The following is a 20,546-nucleotide window of genomic DNA, read 5'->3' on the forward strand; positions in this document are numbered from 1 at the left end:
TCTCCTACTGCTGAAGAAGCCTCCCCACCGGTCACCGCACACAGTCCAGCTCCTACTGTCCCTCCTCCGTACTCCGTCGCTGACGTTTCCTGGACACGGCTCGGGGCCAAGCCCAAGTCTTTGGTCAGCTCCACTCCATCCCAACCGCCCCAACACGGTCATTGGTCCCTGCCCACCGCTGACAGCAGGAGAGGGGCACGCTACTCCCGCGACCCTCACTTCGACATCCAGCTGGAAAATAAATATGACATTCTCGCCATAAATGACTTCCCTCTTCTCTCTGCTGACTCCCGGACACCTGCACCGTCTCCCTCGCCGTAATATCGGCCTCTTCCCTCGTCCATCCCCGTGCATGGACCCGCCGCTCTGTGCCTCAGTTAACACTGGCGCCGCGTCGGGCTGCTGCCTCTCCCCTGTCCGCTCCGCCACCTGTTGCAGTCTCCCCCTCACCGTCCTCCTCCCCTCCATCCCCGCCTGAGAGCCGTCACTCATCTCCCCGACCACTGTTCCCTCCGACTGCTCTCATAGTCGGAGACTCCATCGTGAGACGTGTCCGCTTTTTTAACGCCATCACCCGCTGTTTTCCCGGAGCCACGGTCCCCGACCTCCTCTCCAGTCTCACCGCTCTGCTGCAGTCCGTCCCGCCCTCCGTCACCAAAATCATTGTCCATGTCAGAATCAACGACACCGCACGAAGTCAGTCGGAGGTGACGAAAATGGATTTTAAAAAGCTCTTAAACTTTTTAAGCAGCTGCGGCTTGCGTGTTTTTATCAGCAGTCCAACTCCCACACTCGGTCGCGGCTCACAGCGTTTTAGCCGTCTCCTCAGTCTCCACACCTGGCTCCAGTCCACCTGCACTTCACTCCAAATATCCTTCATAGACCATTTTAATCTGTTCTGGAACCGGCATGATTTTTATTCATCTGATGGCATCCACCACTCCTCACTGGGCACCTGCATTTTAGCTGCAAATATTCAATACTCCGTTCAATCGCTAACACCTGCTGCATGACTGTTTACCTTCCCCTCACACGCCCCCCCCTCTTCTTCTCCGCCGCCACCCCAAACCACCTGTCTGCGCGAGAGCTCCCCCTACCCGCCCCCTGTGTCATTACCCCCATCCACAACAACAGTTCATCCTATTCACACCATCACTACAAAAAGGCTTCCCTGCCCAAAAACCGGTATTAAATCAGTAAACAAGCAAAACCTCATCTACATCCAGCCCAGTCACCCCTCACAGTGCCAGATCATTTATAATTTCACATCCCCTAACTCTATCCCATCCATTTGGACAACACGCCGTTCCACTCCCATTTCTGCACCTCATCCCCACATCAAAAAGCACGTCAACACAGCCAACCTCCGCTCTCTCCCTAAGTCCTCCCACCAAATCAGTTCACATCATCTGAAAGTCGCTCTGTTCAACACCCGGTCATTAAATAACAAGAGTCTCATCATTAACGAATTCATCACCGACAATAAACTGGACATCCTCTGTCTCACTGAAACCTGGCAACAACCACTGGACTACTACACCCTGAACCAAGCCACCCCCCCTGGATACTGTTATCTCGCCAAGCCACGCCCTGACAGCCGTGGCGGTGGAATAGCTGCTGTCCTCCGCCAACAAACAAAAACATCCCTCACCACTATCCTTTCTCCTCCATCATTTGAACATCTGTCATTCAAACTCTCTGGTCCAAAACCCCTAATCATTGCAATAATCTACCGCCCTCCCAAACATAACCCATCTTTTCTCTCTGACATCTCTGAATTCCTCACCCAACTCTGCGCCGTCTCACCCTCCATCCTCCTCCTTGGAGACTTCAACCTACACATTGACTCCACCCACTGCAAAACCGCAAGAGAATTTCTGGACATTCTGCAATGTTTTAACTTCACCCAACACATCAACTTCCCCACCCATAACCATGGACACACTTTGGACCTGGTCTGCTCCACTGGCATCACCATCAATCACATCTCCAGCTCCGACCTCAACATCTCTGACCACCTAGCCATCCTGATAGACCTAGCCACCCCCATCGCTCAACCCAAACAGAAGCGCACCATTACCTACCGCAACATCAAGTCCATCTGTCCCTCTTCCCTGTCAGCCTGCCTCACAATAAAATTATCCACTCACCCTCCCTCAAACCTCTCCCCCTCTGACCTGGTCAACCTCTACAATGATACACTCTCCTCCTGCCTCGATCAGCTTGCCCCTCTGAAAACCCGATCTGTTTCCTTCACCCACTCTGCCCCCTGGTACACCCCCGAACTCCGTCAGATGAAATCAAAGAAACGCCAACTCGAACGCCTCGCCAGACGAACATCCCTGGCATACAAGGACTTTCTCCACCACTACAATGACGCCCTCCATACCGCCCGGTCCACTTACTACTCCAACCTCATCCACTCCAGCTCTACCAACCCAAAGCACCTGTTCTCAACAATAAACAAGCTTCTCAAACCCATGGACAATCTCTCCTACTCATTCACAACAGACAAATGCAACTCTTTCCTGTCATTCTTTCAAGAAAAAAACGAAAACATCCACACCGAACTGCTTACTTCTGCCCTCCCCACCCATAGCCACACTCCCATCAACCCCCCCCTAACAACCCAGTCTCTCTCTCAGTTTTGCCAAATCTCCCCCCTTGATCTCAAATAATCACTCTCCGGCATGAAGACATCAACCTGCATCCTGGACCCTCTCCCCTCCTCACTGACCAAAGCTTGTCTCCCTGCCCTTCGACCCCTTATCCTCTCCATAATCAACTCCTCCCTGTCCACTGGTTCTGTCCCTCCCGCCCTCAAACTCGCCTCTGTCACACCCATCCTCAAAAAACCAGGACTCGACCAGAACAGCCCCAACAATTTCCGCCCCATCTCCAACCTCCCGTTCCTGTCAAAGATCCTTGAACGCACTGTCGCCACCCAGCTCAAAGCCTATCTTCACTCCAATCAACTGTACGAACCATTTCAATCCGGATTAAGAACTCATCACAGCACAGAAACAGCCCTTCTCAAAATCACCAACGACCTCCTCCTCTCATCCGATAACAACTCCCTCAGCATCCTCCTCCTCCTGGACATTAGTGCAGCTTTCGACACCCTCAATCACTCCATCCTCCTCACCCGCCTTCAATCTTCCCTCGGTATCACTGGCACCGCCCTCTCCTGGTTCAAATCCTACCTCTCTGACCGCCATCAGTTTATCAGCATCAACAACCTCAAGTCACGCACAGCCCCCCTCTCTCATGGTGTCCCCCAGGGTTCAGTGCTTGGTCCCCTCCTCTTCATCATCTACATACTCCCTCTTGGTCACATCATACGCCGCCACGGCCTCCATTTCCACTGTTATGCCGACGACATCCAGCTTTACATTTCATCCACATCCATCACCGCTGCTTCCCACACCACCCTCACAAACTGCCTCACTGAAATAAACTCCTGGATGCAAACAAACTTTCTCAAACTCAATTGTAATAAATCCGAAATTCTCATCATGGGCCCAAAATCCCTCACATCCACCTGCCCAGACTTCTCACTCACTATTGATAAATCCACTGTTTCAGCATCCACCCACATCCGTAACCTTGGTATCATTTTTGATCAGTCACTTAACTTTCAACAACACATTAACAATATTTCAAAAACGGCTTTCTTCCACCTCAAAAACATCGCCCGTCTCCGCCCCTCCCTTTCCTTCACAGCAGCTGAAACTCTCATCCACGCCTTCATCACCTCAAGACTCGATTACTGCAATAACATCCTCTACGGTACACCCAACACCCTCCTCAACAAATTACAATACATACAAAACTCAGCTGCACGCCTCCTCACTCATACCCGCTCCAGAGACCACATCACCCCAGTCCTCCAGAACCTCCATTGGCTTCCCATCCCCTTCAGAATACAGTACAAGATCCTACTCATCACCTATAAAGCCCTCCATAACCTAGCTCCCTCCTACCTCACCGACCTTCTACAGCCATATAATCCCTCCCGCAACCTCCACTCCACCAACGCCAACCTCCTCACCCCTCTCACCAAACCCAAGCACCGAACCTGGGGGGACAGGGCCTTCTCTGTCGCTGCCCCCACCCTCTGGAACTCTCTCCCCCAACACCTCAGATTCTCTCCCTCACTCACCAAATTCAAATCCGGACTCAAAACACACCTATTTACAAAGGCTTTTAAACTATAATTGATTGGTTTTTTTCTTGTTTTGTTTTATTTTGCTGCCTTGCTTTTCTTTTCTTTTTTGCACTGTTTTCCTTTTGCTTTCCTATTGTAAAATTGTATTTTCATGTAAAGCGCTTGGAGAACCTTTTAAAGCGCTTTTATAAATAAAATGTATTATTATTATTATTATTAATAACAGAAATACTTCATTAAACCAGGGGGCAATTCAAGTAGTCAGGTTTCAGTCTATTGCCAAGTTACACTTTGGCATGTGGATCAAGGGAACTCACATCAAATCACTATCCTTCTGAGCGTGGGGTGAGTTAACGTGATGCTGTCTTACAGTCGCCCAACATTACAGCTGTCCAGCTAAGTAGCTCATTTTAGAGAGCTAGAGTTACTGTCTGAGCAGTGAGTGTTATGGATATATGGTTGTAGCCCCAACACTTACTGACCTTACCTTTCCAAATTAAATGAATAGTCTAATATGCACATATTTGTTTTCCACACCTATGTGTTTAAAACCAAGTAAAACCACAACTTTGTGAAAATAGTTTATTTTTCTAAGCAGGAATAAGGAAGCAGCTCTACATTTCCTGCCAGGTCTTTATATTTGGGGCCCATGTTCAGTTGATACTAAAATCATCTACTTCTATTCCATTTTCTTCTTCTACTTCAACTTCTACTTCATATCCAAATGACACAAAACGTTTTTTAAAAAGTAAAGTTTAATTGATTTTTATTGAGATCTTGGATACATTGTAATAATTGGATGTTATAAAAAATCACAACACATGACACAACATATTTTCAATTTTTTTTGAGGACTGTGGCCTCTGTACATGGGTCACGCCCTAAAACAGCTAGGCCAACTGGCACACCATACCATCCATAGTTTTGACATGAAGTACATCAGGAGCATTAACGTTATTCATAAAAAAAAATAAAACCTAAATTAAATTAAATTGCTGTTGAAGCGTGTTTTTGTTTTATAAAATAAATCTTTCTTTGCACATATGCTATGGTTCAACTTTACACTGTGGGAAAATTCAAAATAACAGTAGAATCTTCTTGACATGGTCTCATATTTTTTTAATTTTTACAGTTTTCCCATGACATGTTTCTTGGTATTTTTTTCTGGCTTGATCAATATTATGTAACATTTTGGTGCAAAAATGCTTATCAATAATCCAAATGCTGAAGATAAAATGGCAAATATCTCAACAGCTACAGTGAACTTCCCAGGAGAGCTGACATACGCTGGGATAAAGGTGATCCAGACAGCACAGAATATCAGCATGCTGAAGGTGATAAATTTAGCTTCATTAAAGTTATCAGGCAACTTTCTTGCTAGAAAAGCCAGGGCCAGACATATTATTGCAAGGATCCCGATGTAACCCAGTACTGCATAAAAAGCAGCCTCAGAGCCTGTGTTGCACTCTAAAACAATCTTTGTGTTGCTGTATCTGAAAACCATGTCTGGGAAAGGTGGGTTCAATTTCAGCCACAACACACATATAACTATCTGAATCAAAGTACAGGAGCAAACTATTATCCTCTGCTGTGCAGGTCCAAACTTTGCTGCAGCTGTCTTGCCAGGGATTGTAGCCTTGAAAGCTGTGACTACAACTATAGTTTTTCCCAAGACACAGGAAATACAAAGTGCAAACGTGACACCAAATGCTGTGTGGCGCAGCATGCACGTCCAGACTGTGGGTCTGCCCATGAAAGTGAGGGGACAGAGGAAACACAAAAAAAGAGAAAACAGCAGGAAACAGCTGAGCTCAGAGTTGCTGGCCTTTATGACAGGAGTTTCTCTGTAGCAGATGAAGACAATCATTGTGACCAAAGACAGTGAAGCCCCTATTAGGGATACCACTGTGAGAGCGATTCCCATCGACTCAACGTACGTCAGGAACTCAATTGTTTTGGGAATGCACTCATATTTTCTCTCGTTGGACCAGTATTCCTGAGGACAGGGAGTGCAGTCAGCTGCACCTGTTGAACATCAACAGAGAAATTCAGTGCTGTGACTTAATGTTTTCAAAATGTAAACAATATCCCTCCAAATTCAAAGTCAGAAAACACATAACTGATATAGCAATTATGAAATTTAAGGGCACTTCTTTGACACATTCACCCGCAGTGTCACACCAACACTGGATCCTGAAAGTTTGATTTCTATAGCATACACATGCTTTTCATACCTGTTGAATTGGCTATAGTTCCATCAGCACACGGAATACAGTCAAAACAGCAGGCCGGTTTTCCCTTTATTTGAGCTTTTCTTGTTCCTTTTGGACAAATATTAGAGCACACAGATTTTGGAACCTGGAAAGAGTTCAAATAATGTGATGATTGAACAGCAATATTCATTTGCAACTGAACAAACTCAGAAACACACTAACAACTCACAGATCAGTTGCATTAAAAAAAGCCTTGCTTTTTACCATTTCTCCTGTCCGCCACACAATGTCTTCGTCCTTGATGCTGAGCTTATAATCACCATTAGCAGCAGAAACAAAATGACCCACTGTGACATGTTGCACCTGACCATCTCTCAGCTGCCAGTTGATAATATCATAAGAAGCAGGAGGGTCACCATTGGCATCAAAAAACACATCATCCCCAAACTGGTTCCTGAAATTCACCCTTCTTAAGTGATCAGTGACCTGAGCAAAGGAATACATTATTTATTATTGTTCATATGTATAAGATATATCCAAGGGAAACTCTACTGATTATTTTCAGGCTGTTGGAGAAGTGGCAGATTTCAATAGCATGACTTCTCACCTTTTTGGGCTGAATTTCTGATAAATTCAAACATGGTTTCATTACTTTTCCTCCAGCTGGTTGGCAGAAAACCAGCTGATGTAGGGCGTGAGCGATGGCATAAACTGCCTTGTAGACATTATAAGACACTCTGAGCTCTGTGACATTGAAGAACACATCCTGTGAATTCATTAATGTCTCATTTCCAGTGCATACTTCATGCACTGCCTTAGTGCCTGTGTGCTCCCCAGGTGGATCAGGTGTGCAGCCCACCATCATCTCCCAGAAATCTCTTACAAAGGCTGCACTTGGATCAGCATATGGGCTGATGCTTGTAAGAAAAGGTTGGAGTTTTGGAATAGCCATCTTCTGCACCACGAACCCCAGGGCTCCACCAAAAGCTTGGTACATTTCAGGTGTGGAGGGTCGAGCTGCTGTTATCCAGGCCTCACTGGCAATCCACTGAATCCCTGTGATATTCTGTTTTACCACCTCTTGCATCAGAGGGTGAAAGTCACCCTCTGCAACAAAAGCAAGGATGACCTTGACAGTTGACTGCTTTATAATTTCCACAACATCCAGAAATTTATCCATAGAGTATGTTCTTAGAATTGTCCCTACAAATGCGATGCAGATCCCATGTTTCTTAACCTCCTCAGTAAAAGCCTGGATCCCATTCCTCCCATAATCATCGTCTGACTGTATTGCTCCAATCCACTGCCAGCCAAAACGTCTAACCAGTGCTGCCAAAGCTTTCGCCTGGAAGTAGTCGCTGGGAATTGTCCGAAAAAATGTAGGATATTTGGTTTTGTCACTCAGGCAGGCACATGTTGAGAAGTAACTTACCTGTGAAAAGAACACCAACACTGGTCTAAAAAGAACACAATCCAATCACTACAAAAACATAACATTTCACAAAACATGAGTGCAATGAAATATCACTTAATCTCTTACTATTGGCACTTGAAACGGTCCAAGAGCTCCAGCCACAATTAAAGATTGCGTTGATCCCGACGCAGCTATAAGGGCAGATATAGCTGGGGTACACGGTGAAGTTGATTCCGTCTCTTCAGGTCTGCTTGCCAGTGTCAGTGCAGCACGCAGAGCATTTGTAGGAGATGCACATGAATCAAGGATCCTATAGCCAAGAGATATGTCTGGCAGGAGAGCAGGATCTTTGTTGATTTCTTCCATTGCAAATATCATCACTTGGGTCCACCGAAAATTTTGTAGTTTAAACCTAAAATGTTTAGGTTATTTAAAGAGATTGCAAAGTTGCAGAGTCACACAATTGCCATTTTTTTTTAAAAGGAGCACATTAGAAATATATACAGGCCAAATGTAGTAAATCTTACCCCACACATTCAACACCAGGTGGATTGCTCTTGAATGCAGAAGTGCTACTCGTCTCTTTGTTGAAAACTGGGAAAATCCCTCCAATCATTATATCTCCTTGCTTAAACAAACTTGGCATATCAAACCTACCTAACAGTTCACAACCAGAAACAGTTTTTGAATAGAGGGCACACAGTAACAACAATATAGCTCTCTGCATGTTTGCTCAGCATGTGAGATGAGGACACAGCTATTTTATAAACTGCATTCGATGCAGGAAGATGCCCACTTCCTTAATGCTGGATTATTTCCCAAAGGACAGAATGATCTTGCATCTGAAAGGTTGGTACAGTACTGCTACAGCAAGGACACACAGGACACTGACATTTAAGTACACACATACAATATAGACTGACAAATTTAAGCATTTGGCTTTGCACCAAAAATAAATTTATTGTATATTTGGACAAGGTGGTAAGACTTAGTGAGGTGTGAGGGACCGGGCGTGTATTTGAATCGGCAACGCCACCCCAGGGAATTTCATCCCTGGAAATAGTAACTATTAATTAACTTGCTAAGTAAAATAGCTACACAAGTTTGAAAGACCACTGGGCAGAGGCAGGTTACAATTTGGAAAAGTCTATTTATTTTATGACACAATTTTCTTTTTAAAAAGCATAATATAATATACAACCAAACCCCAAACAAGTAATTCTAAAGTAACTAAGCTGACTCAAAAAAAACCCAAACAAATCAATCAAGGCAAACAAATAAAGCAATGAAAAGAAACACACTCATGCAAATCAAAATACTGAACCAAATAACGGAATGCAAAATAAGCAAATGAAAATTACGGAGACCCTAAAGTGACATGTGCAGAATTTCTTTTTTGGATACTTTCTTGTGCGCATGAGATACTTTCACGTGAGCACCAGATACTTTCACGTGAGCACCAGATAAATCCACAAATAAAAAACAAGATTCACGTCAATATCATCCTGCATTTAGGCAGTTATTTAATGAGGACTATGTTTAATCCTTTGTTACAATGGGTAGTCTATCTGCTGACTTCTCACCCGATTTACAAATGTTTTATCCTCACCCCATTACTGTATTATTGATCACTCTGACGTTTGTTTAACTGCATATGAAAAGTGCTTTAATTCCTTTAATTTGAACATTATACTGAAGAACTGATTTAGCTTTGGTAGCTTTGGTAGTCGTTGGTAGCTTTGGTAGTCTTTGGCAAATATTTGTGTGTGAATCAGAAATACGTTTGTGAATCTTGTTTTTTATTTGTGGATTTTTTTTACATTTATATAGAATGATATACATTTGTGTGTGAGTTGAAATGCATTTGTGAATCCTTCTGTTTGCATTTGTGATTTATGAGACTGTTCTGACTCCATATGTGTATCCCTTACGCCTGAACAGACTGTAAGACTTCAAAATCCGTTTTAGGTGCTGTTCTGAGACAATCAAGTGGTGACGATCGTGCAAGCAAAGCCGTGATATCTTTATAAGGCAGCCCAAGGTTGAAATAAAGCTCAACTAACTGCTGTACTGTCATTTTTAGATCGTAACTGGTTGATCTCCAGTGCTAACTTGGTATCTCGTGTGCCTGAGAAAGTATCTGGTGCGCACCAGATACTTTCCAAAAAAAAAAATTCTGCACGTCCCTTTAGGGGCTCCGTAGATGACCGTGGGCTGCAGAGTCTGCAGAGCGCTGAGACGCCTGTGCTAAAGTGCTGCTGCGCAAACCTGCGCCTCTGGTAGATCGGAGATCTTGTTCCAAGATGGCGCCACGGACGGTCGCCCTGGTACTGCGCTCTCTCGTACTTGTTGCGTTTTTGTTTTTTTTTGTAGTTTTATGCTCCGCTTCTCTGGTTTCTTTTACCAGAGAAGAACTTATTAACATTGGACAGTCCTCTGCCGAACCTTTTACACCGGTTTTCATTGAACCTGGAAGTTACACAGAGATTCTTGCTGGTGGAGCCGCAGCTCTCTATGGTCTTTGCCGGAGACGCCGGGGCCAGGGCAAGCGAGCAGGTGCGCTCGTCAGACTGAGACAGCGGGGTTTACGCAGTGCGCTCCCGTCCATTCACCTGGCGAATGTCCGCTCCATGGCAAACGAGATGGATGAACTGCTGCTCCTCAACTCAAGAATTTTTTAAAAATCCCAACACATGACACAACATATTTTCAATTATTTTTGAGGACTGTGGCCTCTGTACATGGGTCACGCCCCAAAACAGCTAGGCCAACTGGCACACCATACCATCCATAGTTTTGACATGAAGTACATCAGGAGCATTAACGTTATTCATAAAAAAAATAAAACCTTAATTAAATTAAATTGCTGTTGAAGCGTGTTTTTGTTTTATAAAATAAATCTTTCTTTGCACATATGCTATGGTTTAACCTTACACTGTGGGAAAATTCAAAATAACAGTAGAATCTTCTTGACATGGTCTCATATTTTTTTTAATTTTTACAGTTTTCCCATGACATGTTTCTTGGTATTTTTTTCTGGCTTGATCAATATTATGTAACATTTTGGTGCAAAAATGCTTATCAATAATCCAAATGCTGAAGATAAAATGGCAAATATCTCAACAGCTACAGTGAACTTCCCAGGAGAGCTGACATACGCTGGGATAAAGGTGATCCAGACAGCACAGAATATCAGCATGCTGAATGTGATAAATTTAGCTTCATTAAAGTTATCAGGCAATTTTCTTGCTAGAAAAGCCAGGGCCAGACATATTATTGCAAGGATCCCGATGTAACCCAGTACTGCATAAAAAGCAGCCTCAGAGCCTGTGTTGCACTCTAAAACAATCTTTGTGTTGCTGTATCTGAAAACCATGTCTGAGAAAGGAGGGTTCAATTTCAGCCACAACACACATATAACTATCTGAATCAAAGTGCAGGAGCAAACTATTATCCTCTGCTGTGCAGGTCCAAACTTTGCTGCAGCTTTCTTGCCAGGGATTGTAGCCTTGAAAGCTGTGACTACAACTATAGTTTTTCCCAAGACACAGGAAATACAAAGTGCAAACGTGACACCAAATGCTGTGTGGCGCAGCATGCACGTCCAGACTGTGGGTCTGCCCATGAAAGTGAGGGGACAGAGGAAACACAAAAAAAGAGAAAACAACAGGAAACAGCTGAGCTCAGAGTTGCTGGCCTTTATGACAGGAGTTTCTCTGTAGCAGATGAAGACAATCATTGTGACCAAAGATAGTGAAGCCCCTATTAGGGATACCACTGTGAGAGCGATTCCCATCAGCTCAACGTACGTCAGGAACTCAATTGTTTTAGGAATGCACTCATCTTTTCTCTCGTTGGACCAGTATTCCTGAGGACAGGGAGTGCAGTCGGCTGCACCTGTTGAACATCAACAGAGAAATTCAGTGCTGTGACTTAATGTTTTCAAAATGTAAACAATATCCCTCCAAATTCAAAGTCAGAAAACACATAACTGATATAGCAATTATGAAATTTGAGGGCACTTCTTTGACACATTCACCCACACCATCACACCAACACTGGATCCTGAAGGTCTGATTACTATAGCATACACATGCTTTTCATACCTGTTGAATTGGCTATAGTTCCATCAGCACACGGGATACAGTCAAAACAGCAGGCCGGTTTTCCCTTTATTTGAGCTTTTCTTGTTCCTTTTGGACAAATATTAGAGCACACAGATTTCGGAACCTGGAAAAAATTCAAATAATGTGATGATTGAACAGCAATATTCATTTGCAACTGCACAAACTCCGAAACACACTAACAACTCACAGATCAGTTACATTAAAAAAAGCCTTGCTTTTTACCATTTCTCCTGTCCGCCACACAATGTCTTCGTCCTTGATGCTGAGCTTATAATCACCATTAGCAGCAGAAACAAAATGACCCACTGTGACATGTTGCACCTGACCATCTCTCAGCTGCCAGTTGATAATATCATAAGAAGCAGGAGGGTCACCATTGGCATCAAAAAACACATCATCCCCAAACTGGTTCCTGAAATTCACCCTTCTTAAGTGATCAGTGACCTGAGCAAAGGAATACATTATTTATTATTGTTCATATGTATAAGATATATCCAAGGGAAACTCTACTGATTATTTTCAGACTGTTGGAGAAGTGGCAGATTTCAATAGCATGACTTCTCACCTTTTTGGGCTGAATTTCTGATAAATTCAAACATGGTTTCATTACTTTTCCTCCAGCTGGTTGGCAGAAAACCAGCTGATGTAGGGCGTGAGCGATGGCATAAACTGCGTTGTAGACATTATAAGACACTCTGAGCTCTGTGACATTGAAGAACACATCCTGTGAATTCATTAATGTCTCATTGCCAGTGCATACTTCATGCACTGCCTTAGTGCCTGTGTGCTCCCCAGGTGGATCAGGTGTGCAGCCCACCATCATCTCCCAGAAATCTCTTACAAAGGCTGCACTTGGATCAGCATAGGGGCTGATGCTTGTAAGAAAAGGTTTGAGTTTTGGAATAGCCATCTTCTGCACCACGAACCCTAGGGCTCCACCAAAAGCTTGGTACATTTCAGGTGTGGAGGGTCGAGCTGCTGTTATCCAGCCCTCGCTGGCAATCCACTGAATCCCTGTGATATTCTGTTTTACCACCTCTTGCATCAGAGGGTAAAAGTCACCCTCTGAAAGAAAAGCAAGGATGACCTTGACAGTTGACTGCTTTATAATTTTCACAACATCCAGCATTTTATCCATAGGGTACGTTCTTAGAATTGTCCCTACAAATGCAATGCAGATCCCATGTTTCTTAACCTCCTCAGTAAAAGCCTGGATCCCATTCCTCCCATAATCATTGTCTGACTGTATTGCTCCAATCCACTGCCAGCCAAAACGTCTAACCAGTGCTGCCAAAGCTTTTGCCTGGAAGTAGTCGCTGGGAATTGTCCGAAAAAATGTAGGATATTTGGTTTTGTCACTCAGGCAGGCACATGTTGAGACGTAACTTACCTGTGAAAAGAACACCAACATTGGTCTAAAAAGAACACAATCCAATCACTACAAAAACATCACATTTCACAAAACATGAGTGCAATGAAATATCATCTTAATCTATTACCATTGGCACTTGAAACGGTCCAAGAGCTCCAGCCACAATTATAGATTGCGTTGATCCCGACTCAGCTATAAGGGCAGATATAGCTGGGGTACACGGTGAAGTCGATTCCGTCTCCTCAGGTCTGCTTACCAGTGTCAGTGCAGCACGCAGAGCATTTGTAGGAGATGCACATGAATCAAGGATCCTATAGCCAAGAGATATGTTTGGCAGGAGAGCAGCATCTTTGTTGATTTCTTCCATTGCAAATATCATCACTTGGGTCCACCGAAAAGTACGCAGTTTAAACCTAAAATGTTTAGGTTATTTAAAGAGATTGCAAAGTTGCAGAGTAACACAATTGCCATTTAAAAAAAAAAAAGGAGCACATAAGAAATATATACAAGCCAAATGTAGTAACTCTTACCCCACACATTCAACACCAGGTGGATTGCTCTTGAATGCAGAAGTTCTACTGGTCTCTTTGTTGAAAACTGAGAAAATCCCTCCAATCATTATATCTCCTTGCTTAAACAAACTCGGCATATCAAACCTACCTAACAGTTCACAACCAGAAACAGTTTTTGAATAGAGGACACACAGTAACAACAATATAGCTCTCTGCATGTTTGCTCAGCATGTGAGATGAGGACACAGCTATTATATAAACTGGATCCGATGCAGGAAGATGCCCACTTCCTTAATGCTGGATTATTTCCCAAAGGACAGAATGATCTTGAATCTGAAAGGTTGGTACAGTACTGCTACAGCAAGGACAAACAGTAGACTGACATGTAAGTACACGCATACAATATAGACTGACAAATTTTAGCATTTGGCTTTGCACCAGAAATACATATATATTGTATATTTGGACAAGGTGGTAAGACTTAGAGAGGCGTGAGGGACCGGGCTTGTTTGTGAATCGGCAACGCCGATATAATATACAACCAAACCCCAAACAAAGCAATTCTAAAGTAACTAAGCTGACTCAAATAAATCCAAACAAATCAATCAAGGCGAACAAATAAAGCAATGAAAAGAAACACACTCATGCAAATTAAAAAGACTGAACCAAATAACGGAATGTAAAATAAGCAAATGAAAATAACCACACTCATGCAAATAAATAAAAATATAACAAAATACACACAACCAAACAGATTAACACAAAAGACCTGAATTAAGGAAAAGGAAAATGAATAACCCAAAACCAATATAAAGCAGTACACTATTAAAAGTAATAAAAATAACCTGCATGCAGCCGTCTGATGACGGCGAGCTGCAGAGTCCGCAGAGCGCTGAGACGCCCGTGCTAAAGTGCTGCTGCACAAACCTGCGCCTCTGGTAGATTGGAGATCAGCAGCACCAACAATCTGACCTACAATTTGCTTTTGTAGGTCATGAAGAGGCATAATTTCAGTCTGTTTCATAAACACTTAAGAACTCTTCGGCTACACGCTGATCAGCTGTTTGGATCATGTATCCATGCTCATGCAGCGGAAGAACACCGGTCTGTGAGGTGCGTCCGAAAATAGTGCCAAAATAAAGGGGGTTTCTGACGGCAAACTGAACCCAATTTTTTCTACTGGTGCATTCATTTGCACCGTGATGAGTTCCTGGACCATATTTTCTCAACTTTGGCGAAATTACGTGAAATTGGAGGCCCCATCGGCAGAGAATTGTAGCCTAGCTTGCCGACCGGTCCTCTGGGAATTTTCTCATTAAAGGGGAAGAGCTCATCGGCATGCATTGTGGCTAGCAGGAGCAATAGTGTACTGTAACTAATACAACCCCACTTCAAAAAAACTGAAATATCCCTTTAATCAGAAACTACTTCTCAGTGGACTCTTGCATGTTGTTATGAATAAGCATTGTTAGAGCTTTTGCAGCACAATACTTCTTGTAATGAAGACTGCTTGGGTTGTTAAAGAATGTCTGCCCTAGTCAGTCATTGTAACTAATGCTAGCGTAATACTTGTGCTAGTTCTAGCATAATACTTACACAATAAGGGTGATGAATAAACTATATGCATGACTGATAAACGCATGAGAACATGTATAGATATAGCTTTAGCAGCAGCTCTAGTCAAAACAAAAGTGTGGCCAGTTTTAGGTAGTTAGCCACTCTGTATGGTCCCCCTCCATTGTTGTCAACAAAGTTTATCTGAAGTCCAGCACTTTCTTGGCTCTGATTGGTAGGTCATGTAGAAGTGACTTTGAACACAGTTGTGCTCCAAAAATTAAACAATCCTTGACTGTGGGGGTTTTGAAGGGGGCCAGCACTACAAAAACTGCAATCAGTGTACGCAGGCCCCAACGTGAACCATATCAATCAGTTGAAAGAAGGTGTCACATAATCTGACGAGGACAAAGCAGAAAAACTTTGTCAGCTTTACTTTACCATCAATGGAAATGTTCAGTTTAATGTGAATAACAACAACTAAGTTAGCTCATTTATGAAATGTTTCATCTTATCTGAGTAATAACAGAAATACTTCATTAAACCTGGGGGCAATTCAAGTAGTCAGGTTTCAGTCTATTGCCAAGTTACACTTTGGCATGCAGATCAAGGGATCTCACATCAAATCACTATCCTTCTGAGTGTGGGGTGAGTGAACGTGATGCTGTCTTACAGTCGCCCAACATTACAGCTGTCCAGCTAAGTAGCTCATTTTAGAGAGCTAGAGTTACTGTCTGAGCAGTGAGTGTTATGGATATATGGTTGTAGCCCCAACACTGACTGACCTTACCTTTCCAAATTAAATGAATAGTCTAATATGCACATATTTGTTTTCCATGCCTATGTGTTTAAAACCAAGTAAAAACACAACTTTCTATTCCATTTTCTTCTTCTATTCAACTTCTACTTCATATCCAAATGACACAAAAACATTTTTTAAAAAGTAAAGTTTTATAGATTTTTATTGAGATCTTGGATACATTGCAATAATTGGATGTTGTAAAAAATCCCAACACATGACACAACATATTTTCAATTTGTTTTGAGGACTGTGGCCTCTGTACATGGGTCACGCCCCAAAACAGCTAGGCCAACTGGCACACCATACCATCCATAGTTTTGACATGAAGTACATCAGGAGCATTAACGTAATTCATAAAAAAAATAAAACCTTAATTAAATTAAATTGCTGTTGAAGCGTGTTTTTGTTTTATAAAATAAATCTTTCTTTGCACATATGCTATGGTTTAACCTTACACTGTGGGAAAATTCAAAATAACAGTAGAATCTTCTTGACAGTGTCTCATATTTTTTTAATTTTTACAGTTTTCCCATGACATGTTTCTTGGTATTTTTTTCTGGCTTGATCAATATTATGTAACATTTTGGTGCAAAAATGCTTATCAATAATCCAAATGCTGAAGATAAAATGGCAAATATCTCAATAGCTACAGTAAACTTCCCAGGAGAGCTGACATACGCTGGGATAAAGGTGATCCAGACAGCACAGAATATCAGCATGCTGAATGTGATAAATTTAGCTTCATTAAAGTTATCAGGCAACTTTCTTGCTAGAAAAGCCAGGGCCAGACATATTATTGCAAGGATCCCGATGTAACCCAGTACTGCATAAAAAGCAGCCTCAGAGCCTGTGTTGCACTCTAAAACAATCTTTGTGTTGCTGTATCTGAAAACCATATCTGAGAAAGGGGGGTTCAATTTTAACCACAACACACATATAACTATCTGAATCAAAGTGCAGGAGCAAACTATTATCCTCTGCTGTGCAGGTCCAAACTTTGCTGCAGCTTTCTTGCCAGGGATTGTAGCCTTGAAAGCTGTGACTACAACTATAGTTTTTCCCAAGACACAGGAAATACAAAGTGCAAACGTGACACCAAATGCTGTGTGCCGCAGCATGCACGTCCAGACTGTGGGTCTGCCCATGAAAGTGAGGGGACAGAGGAAACACAAAAAAAGAGAAAACAACAGGAAACAGCTGAGCTCAGAGTTGCTGGCCTTTATGACAGGAGTTTCTCTGTAGCAGATGAAGACAATCATTGTGACCAAAGATAGTGAAGCCCCTATTAGGGATACCACTGTGAGAGCGATTCCCATCGGCTCAACGTACGTCAGGAACTCAATTGTTTTAAGAATGCACTCATCTTTTCTCTCGTTGGACCAGTATTCCAGAGGACAGGGAGTACAGTCAGCTGCACCTGTTGAACATCAACAGAGAAATTCAGTGCTGTGACTTAATGTTTTCAAAATGTAAACAATATCCCTCCAAATTCAAAGTCAGAAAACACATAACTGATATAGCAATTATGAAATTTGAGGGTACTTCTTTGACACATTCACCCACACCATCACACCAACACTGGATCCTGAAAGCTGATTTCTATAGCTTACACATGCTTTTCATACCTGTTGAATTGGCTATAGTTCCATCAGCACACGGGATACAGTCAAAACAGCAGGCCGGTTTTCCCTTTATTTGAGCTTTTCTTGTTCCTTTTGGACAAATATTAGAGCACACAGATTTCGGAACCTGGAAAAAGTTCAAATAATGTGATGATTGAACAGCAATATTCATTTGCAACTGAACAAACTCAGAAACACACTAACAACTCACAGATCAGTTGCATTAAAAAAAACCTTGCTTTTTACCATTTCTCCTGTCCGCCACACAATGTCTTCGTCCTTGATGCTGAGCTTATAATCACCATTAGCAGCAGAAACAAAATGACCCACTGTGACATGTTGCACCTGACCATCTCTCAGCTGCCAGTTGATAATATCATAAGAAGCAGGAGGGTCACCATTGGCATCAAAAAACACATCATCCCCAAACTGGTTCCTGAAATTCACCCTTCTTAAGTGATCAGTGACCTGAGCAAAGGAATACATTATTTATAATTGTTAATATGTATAAGATATATCCAAGGGAAACTGTACTGATTATTTTCAGAGTGTTGGAGAAGTGGCAGATTTCACCTTTTTGGGCTGAATTTCTGATAAATTCAAACATGGTTTCACTACTTTTCCTCCAGCTGGTTGGCAGAAAACCAGCTGATGTAGGGCGTGAGCGATGGCATAAACTGCGTTGTAGACATTATAAGACACTCTGAGCTCTGTGACATTGAAGAACACATCATGTGAATTCATTAATGTCTCATTTCCAGTGCATACTTCATGCACTGCCTTAGTGCCTGTGTGCTCCCCAGGTGGATCAGGTGTGCAGCCCACCATCATCTCCCAGAAATATCTTACAAAGGCTGCACTTGGATCAGCATAGGGGCTGATGCTTGTAAGAAAAGGTTGGAGTTTTGGAATAGCCATCTTCTGCACCACGAACCCTAGGGCTCCACCAAAAGCTCGGTACATTTCAGGTGTGGAGGGTCGAGCTGCTGTTATCCAGCCCTCGCTGGCAATCCACTGAATCCCTGTGATGTTCTGTTTTACCACCTCTTGCATCAGAGGGTAAAAGTCACTCTCTGCAACAAAAGCGAGGATGACCTTGACAGTTGACTGCTTTATAATTTCCACAACATCCAAAATTTTACCCATAGGGTATGTTCTTAGAATTGTCCCTACAAATGCGATGCAGATCCCATGTTTCTTAACCTCCTCAGTAAAAGCCTGGATCCCATTCCTCCCATAATCATCGTCTGACTGTATTGCTCCAATCCACTGCCAGCCAAAACGTCTAACCAGTGCTGCCAAAGCTTTCGCCTGGAAGTAGTCGCTGGGAATTGTCCGAAAAAATGTAGGATATTTGGTTTTGTCACTCAGGCAGGCACATGTTGAGACGTAACTTACCTGTGAAAAGAACACCAACATTGGTCTAAAAAGAACACAATCCAATCACTACAAAAACATCACATTTCACAAAACATGAATGCAATGAAATATCATCTTAATCTATTACCATTGGCACTTGAAACGGTCCAAGAGCTCCAGCCACAATTAAAGATTGCGTTGATCCCGACTCAGCTATAAGGGCAGATATAGCTGGGGTACACGGTGAAGTTGATTCCGTCTCCTCAGGTCTGCTTACCAGTGTCAGTGCAGCACGCAGAGCATTTGTAGGAGATGCACATGAATCAAGGATCCTATAGCCAAGAGATATGTTTGGCAGGAGAGCAGCATCTTTGTTGATTTCTTCCATTGCAAATATCATCACTTGGGTCCACCGAAAAGGTTGTAGTTTAAACCTAAAATGTTTAGGTTATTTAAAGAGATTGCAAAGTTGCAGAGTCACACAATTGCCATGTTTTTTTAAAAAGGAGCACATTAGAAATATATACAAGTCAAATGTAGTAACTCTTACCCCACACATTCAACACCAGGTGGATTGCTCTTGAATGCAGAAGTTCTACTCGTCTCTTTGTTGAAAACTGGGAAAATCCCTCCAATCATTATATCTCCTTGCTTAAACAAACTCGGCATATCAAACCTACCTAACAGTTCACAACCAGAAACAGTTTTTGAATAGAGGGCACACAGTAACAACAATATAGCTCTCTGCATGTTTGCTCAGCATGTGAGATGAGGACACAGCTATTTTATAAACTGTATCCGATGCAGGGAGATGCCCACTTCCTTAATGCTGGATTATTTCCCAAAGGACAGAATGATCTTGAATCTGAAAGGTTGGTACAATACTGCTACAGTAAGGACACACAGGACACTGACATGTAAGTACACACATACAATATAGACTGACAAATTTTAGCATTTGGCTTTGCACCAAAAATACATTTATATTGTTGATTTGGACAAGGTGGTAAGACTTAGAGAGGCGTTAGGGACCGGGCTTGTTTGTGAATCGGCAACGCCGATATAATATACAACCAAACCCCAAACAAAGCAATTCTAAAGTAACTAAGCTGACTCAAATAAATCCAAACAAATCAATCAAGGCAAACAAATAAAGCAATGAAAAGAAACACATTCATGCAAATCAAAATACTGAACCAAATAATGGAATGTAAAATAAGCAAATGAAAACAACCACACTCATGCAAATTAATAAAAATATAACAAAATACACACAACCAAACAGATTAACACAAAAGACCTGAATTAAGGAAAAGGAAAATGAATAACCCAAAACCAATATAAAGCAGTACACTATTAAAAGTAATAAAAATAACCTGCATGCAAATTGGAAAAGATAAAAT

The 20,546-nt window shown here is 42.5% G+C and overlaps 3 protein-coding genes across 3 annotated transcripts; all 3 read right to left on the minus strand.

Annotated features, from left to right (window-relative positions):
• Window positions 1-5,228: 5,228 nt before the first annotated feature.
• On the minus strand, window positions 5,229-8,173 carry LOC117825385 (extracellular calcium-sensing receptor-like). The gene is made up of 5 exons (XM_034701207.1): window positions 7,922-8,173; window positions 6,989-7,813; window positions 6,646-6,867; window positions 6,403-6,526; window positions 5,229-6,193 (listed from the first exon to the last, which is right to left on the minus strand). The coding sequence occupies exons 1-5, from the start codon at window positions 8,171-8,173 to the stop codon at window positions 5,295-5,297; spliced, it is 2,322 nt and encodes a 773-aa protein (XP_034557098.1). The 3' UTR covers window positions 5,229-5,294.
• Window positions 8,174-10,723: 2,550 nt separating this feature from the next.
• On the minus strand, window positions 10,724-13,928 carry LOC117825376 (extracellular calcium-sensing receptor-like). The gene is made up of 6 exons (XM_034701189.1): window positions 13,825-13,928; window positions 13,422-13,707; window positions 12,488-13,312; window positions 12,145-12,366; window positions 11,902-12,025; window positions 10,724-11,692 (listed from the first exon to the last, which is right to left on the minus strand). The coding sequence occupies exons 1-6, from the start codon at window positions 13,911-13,913 to the stop codon at window positions 10,794-10,796; spliced, it is 2,445 nt and encodes an 814-aa protein (XP_034557080.1). The 5' UTR covers window positions 13,914-13,928; the 3' UTR covers window positions 10,724-10,793.
• A 2,752-nt stretch (window positions 13,929-16,680) lies between these two features.
• Window positions 16,681-19,857, minus strand: LOC117825390 (extracellular calcium-sensing receptor-like). The gene is made up of 6 exons (XM_034701215.1): window positions 19,694-19,857; window positions 19,292-19,577; window positions 18,358-19,182; window positions 18,031-18,252; window positions 17,788-17,911; window positions 16,681-17,579 (listed from the first exon to the last, which is right to left on the minus strand). The coding sequence occupies exons 1-6, from the start codon at window positions 19,810-19,812 to the stop codon at window positions 16,681-16,683; spliced, it is 2,475 nt and encodes an 824-aa protein (XP_034557106.1). The 5' UTR covers window positions 19,813-19,857.
• Between the last annotated feature and the right edge of the window lie 689 nt (window positions 19,858-20,546).

Source organism: Notolabrus celidotus, chromosome 14 (genome assembly GCF_009762535.1).
Source record: "Notolabrus celidotus isolate fNotCel1 chromosome 14, fNotCel1.pri, whole genome shotgun sequence".
Taxonomy (NCBI): domain Eukaryota; kingdom Metazoa; phylum Chordata; class Actinopteri; order Labriformes; family Labridae; genus Notolabrus; species Notolabrus celidotus.